The 5,461-nt window shown below is 35.4% G+C and overlaps 1 protein-coding gene across 1 annotated transcript; it reads right to left on the bottom strand.

The window, feature by feature from the left end:
* Positions 1 to 1,712: 1,712 nt before the first annotated feature.
* Positions 1,713 to 4,362, bottom strand: LOC125657611 (uncharacterized). The gene is made up of 2 exons (XM_048888303.2): positions 4,226 to 4,362; positions 1,713 to 2,865 (listed from the first exon to the last, which is right to left on the bottom strand). Exons 1-2 carry the CDS (start codon positions 4,306 to 4,308, stop codon positions 1,731 to 1,733), a joined length of 1,218 nt encoding a protein of 405 aa, XP_048744260.2. The 5' UTR covers positions 4,309 to 4,362; the 3' UTR covers positions 1,713 to 1,730.
* Between the last annotated feature and the right edge of the window lie 1,099 nt (positions 4,363 to 5,461).

The following is a 5,461-nucleotide window of genomic DNA, read 5'->3' as shown; positions in this document are numbered from 1 at the left end:
GTATCAGCAAACTTTAACATACACACATGTACAATATACTAAGTTTGGCCCCACCCTGGGATCAGAACCCTTACTCTGGTGAAAATCAAATTTACAATTTTGGTAAAAGACTACCTGCTCTATCAATTTAGCACTATATACCAAGTTTGGCACCGCCCTGGGGTCAGAACCCCTACCCTGGGATCATGAAATTTACAATTTTGGTAGAGGCCTTCCTACTCAACATCAGTATGCATTTAGTAATTTTTACATGTGTGTGGTTCTTGAGAAGATTTTTGAAAGTTGATCAATTTTTGCCCAGCCCCAGGTGTGCAGGAATCCTGAAATTTACAATTTATGTTCCCCTTGTTCCATACTAAATTTGAAAAGAATTGGAATGATAGTTATCAAGAAGAAGTTAAAAATGTCTATTGTTCACACATTTAATAACTGACCATTTTGGCCCCACCCTGATACCAAAACCCCTACCCCTGGGACCATCAAATTTACAATTTTGGTAAAGGACTACCTGTTCTCCCTAAATATCTATTTACTTTCAATTTAGTATCAATAGCATTAAAGATGTAATTTAAGTGTTTTCCACATAAACACTATATAACAAGTTTGGCCCCACCCTGGGGTCAGAACCCCTACCCTGGGGAACATGAAATTTACAATTTTGGTAGAGGCCTTCCTGCTCTACATCATTATGCATTTAGTTTTTCTTACATGTGTGTGGTTCTGGAGAAGATTTTTGAAAATTGGTCAATTTTGGGCAGTTTTTCCCCGCCCCTAGGGGTGCTGGAGTCCTTAAATTTACAATTTATGTCCCCCTTGTCCCAATGATGCTTCATACCAAATTGGATTGGTAGTCATTAAGAAGTTAAAAATGTTCATGTTAACACACGATGGATGGCCGACAACGGCCGAAAGCCAATTGCAATATTAATAATAGTAATAACAAGAGGCCCATGGGCCACACCCTCACCTGAGTCACCTTGGTCCATATCAGAAGACTTTCCATATATATTTGCATGTAAAACCATAGTCCCTATTATGGCCCCAAACCCACCCCTGGAGGCCATGGTTTTTGCAAACTTGAATCTACACTGTCAGAAAGCTTTCATGTAAACGTGAACTTCTTTGGCCCGATGGTTCTTGAGAAGAAGATTTTTAAAGATTTAATTTCCCTATATATTGGTATGTAAAACTTTGACCTCCTATTGTGGCCCCATCCGACTCCCGGGGGCCATGATTTTAACAATTAGAATCTGCACTATATCAGGAAGCTTTCATATAAATCTCAGCTTTTCTGGCTCAGTGGTTCTTGGGAAGAAGATTTTTCCTATATATTTGTATGTAAAACTTTGATCCCCTATTGTGGCCCATTCCGACCCCCAGGGATCATGATTTTAACAATTTAGAATCTGCACTACCTAAATCTCAGCTTTTCTGGCTCAGTGGTTCTTGAGAAGAAGATTTTTTAATGACCCTACCCTATTTTTACCTTTTCTTGATTATCTCCCCTTGGAAGGTTGCAACCTAAAAATGATCAAATCTTAAATCCACAATGTTGAACATATCAAACAATAAGTTCAACGGGTTCTTTTCCAAGTGTAATATAGAATGATTAGATTCTGTGGATTGGTTAATTAGACAATAACTAAGCGACCACGAACCAACCAATGAGAATGGTGCTTCCCGTGTGAAATAGAATTGTAGCAAAACAGACAAAAATTTGTAAACTTTATTCATTCATTGTCAACTACCATTCTTAACATCTCCACAACTCTCTTAACATCTTCTGGATTGTCTCCACTAATGAAATATTGTGAAGGAATTGAAGCATCAGGATGCATTTTCTTCAGATCAAAGAGATTATGATGAAAAGAAACCGATGGGTATTTATCTCTAATTATGTTCAAAAGTGTCTGTTTTAGATAATTCCACAGTTTTTCATTGGCGGGAATATGAAGGATCTCGCTGTATTGGTTTTGAAATGATTTGGCCTCCTCATCTACAACCCTGGTAATCAGTTCTTTTACTTTTTCTGCTGTTTCTCGAGTATCTGCAAATATTTCGAAACATCGCCTACTGGGTACCTCTGAGGATACTGTCACATGAACAAACAGTTTCTTCTCGTATTCTTTAAAAGTGTTTCTCATGTCCTCTGATCGCCTTAAAATGATTGCTGGTTCAAAATTGGTTGGCAAGTTGTCAGGAAATGGTAACTGTAATACCTCACATGACAGCAATCTTTGTAACGTTTCGTCAAGTAATTTTTCCACCAATTTTTCTGCCTCCTCCAATTTATCAACATCTCTGGAATAAATCATGATGCAAGGATGTGACCAGGTCTTCCTATGGATGATAGTACACCCTGTTTTCTCCTCCACATCGCCCAAGTTTTTGGAAACGAGAGCTTTGTTCACTACCTTTGAGGAAAATTTCTTTGGGACATATGGAATTCGTACTCGTTTATGCAATTGGTTTGAATACTTCAAGTTTTTATTTTTCAATTCATCCAATATCTGAGGCACCAACTGGCCCACATTTTCCACCTGCTCCTTGGTTTTTGCAAACAGTTTTATGTGTGGATTTTCACCTTTGCTGTCAATTTTGAACCCGACATCATATTTAAAACTTAAACGGACCAGCTGCTTCTGAATATATTGTATGTCCTTAATCATGGCAAACGGTAATGGCAAGACCACACACTCTTTTCCATATCTCTCCTGTAAAGCACTTTTCTCTTCCGCCTCACATTTCAAGTACGTCGATAAATGGAATCGTTTGGATGGAATTTTGGTCACATGACAGGATACATGATTCGTTTTATTGTTTATGATGGTACTCTGTGTATGCAGTAGTCTACTTGTACTTTGGCTGTAAAAGAAATTAACACATTATTGTAGTAAAACTTAAGAAAACTCACAAACCTGAGGCTACCAACTTTCGTCTGGGCTACTAAAAATTGTAAAAGATGTTACCAAACAGGCAAAATGTGAAAGCTGATATAATGTTAAGACTGTCATCAGTGATTTTTTAAGGCCTATTTTGGGTTCAAATTTCGGCCCTTTCCCCTCCTAAAACTTTCCCCCCCCCAATTTAGCTTGCATTTTTCCCAATAATAGAATTATGAAAGGAAAACGTATTTGAAAAAAATAAACATTTGATGTGAATTCTATACATAAGACTTAACAAAGAGTTATTGGAATGATGATTTGGATAGAATAATTGAAAATTTTAGAAGGTTAAAGAAAATTAGATGTGTAAAATAAAAATAATATAATGTTTGATATGATCTTATAACTTATTTACGATAAAATTTATTTTTCCCAATTTGACTGAAATGCCGACAATTTTTCCCAATTCGAAAGTCACAGGACCCTTGTTAAAAATGTAGAAAAATCACTGGTCATTTGGACAAAATGTGAAAAACAAGAATAAAATTAATCATTCATTATATATTACTCACTGTCACAATATGTGACAGTTACTTCTTAACATATATACATTTTCATTAGTGCTTTCCGCTATTTAATCAAAAGTGAAATGGTGAATACATTTGATGATTTGCCTATTTAATAAAGGAATTCGGACATACACAAAATAAAAAAAACAAATGAAAAGACACTTGTAAATAAGTGAAAGAGAGAAGACTGTGACAGTTTCAAAAGAATGGAATAGTCGATGTTCTGTGGTTATTTTCTCAGAAGGAAAGCCAAGTTAACCTTAATGCATCTTAATGATCTCAGAGTGACAACTCCTAATTTCGTTACCAAACCTCTCAAAAATAAGTTACTCTCATTGACAGACAAACAGACACCAGCGTTAAATTCAAAGAACTGAAAAAGATAATTCACAATCCTAAAAGAGTCTCCTTCGTAAAACATTTTACATGAAAAAATCCTTCAAAGCGATCAAGATTTTCGTGACCATGAAATATACAGGGAACAATGAAGGAAATTCGAGATAAACGTTCGTAAAATGCAATGGTTTCAACTAGACATTACCGCTACTAATGTTGTTTGTCTTATGTCTTACATATTTGTAAGTAAATTTATATACTTCAACACAATTCATAAAAAAAAATTATATAGCTATAGACTAATAAAACAGAGAGTACGACGGACACGTGCGCGTGCGTGTCCCAAGTCCTTGTCAGGTGCACTTTTCAGAATTCATTATAAAGGCCTAGCCTATTTAACCTTAACAGTAAAATATTCTGACTATTTGGACCTACCACTTGAGACCAGTCTCTGAAAATATCTTTGAGTTTGTAGTTAACAAACGCTGGAGGACAAGACGTCGTACAAGATACGCCATATTGAAATTGACATTAGGTTTCTATTCAACCTAGTAATCAGAGGAATTCGACCCCAGATGATTCGCTCCAAATACGGCCTATGGTATCTGCTTCAGTAAAACAAAACAGTGAAGTAAAAAGAGAAAGAAAATAAGAAGGAATGCTTTGCAGTCAGATCTTGAAAAAAGAATCTATTCAGATTGTTTCAATGCCTTTTTCTTTCTTTTTTTCAAAAGAAAAATAGTTTTATTTGATGCAAATTATGCTAGTAGCAAAAGTTTTAGAGTTATCGCTCTTAGTTTGGATACTGCTGAATCGGTCCCTTTTATTTTTTGCCGTCCCCCCCTCCCCCCCCCCCCCCCCCCCCCTCTCCTAATGCATTCAGATGTGATAAACTCTCAACATCAAAATCGTTCATATCATGTTGAGTTGGACACGCATAAAAAAATATTATGAATTATATACAGGCATGTTGGGAAAAGTAACCCTACTTTCAAGATATCCTAACAATCCAATTATATGGGGCTCATACTTTAATAATTAAGTTAAAAAAAAAAAAAGAATATGCAAAATTACGTAAATGGGCAGTTCACACAAAATGTTCTGGATAACTTATATCATCTTAACGTAAACTACCCAAAGAATATTGGGATTTGGTGTCTTTAATCAGAGAAGCAAATGATGGCAACAGAGAAAAGAATGAAAAATGCATAGATGGGGGAACATGGTATAATTATTTCAGCAATTTATTCAAACTTCCAGAGAAGCACACAGATAGGCTTGAAGCTATTCGAACTAAATCAAAGAATTGAAAACACTTCCAACTTACTCTCATTTACTAAACTTGACTATCAAATTTCCTCCAACGAATAAAAAAAAAAGCAATTTCAAGTCTAAAATCTGGGAAAAGTCCAGGATTTGACAATATCACTAACGAAATGTTAAAAGCAGTCCAAATTTACATGACCCCATGTTTTTTAAAACCTCTGGATTCTATCCACAAAAATGGGTAGAAGGGTATATAACACCATATTTAAAACAGATAATCCACGTCTACCCCAAAATTATAGAGGTATAACTATTACTAATAGCATCGGAAAACTTTTCAACGTGAACATGATACTTAACAATAGATTAGATAACTTCCTATTAGATAATAACGTCATACATGAA

This window comes from Ostrea edulis, chromosome 9 (genome assembly GCF_947568905.1).
Source record: "Ostrea edulis chromosome 9, xbOstEdul1.1, whole genome shotgun sequence".
Lineage (NCBI taxonomy): Eukaryota > Metazoa > Mollusca > Bivalvia > Ostreida > Ostreidae > Ostrea > Ostrea edulis.
The sequence above is the reverse complement of the archived record's forward strand: the minus strand, read 5'-3'. Positions and strand labels throughout refer to the sequence as shown.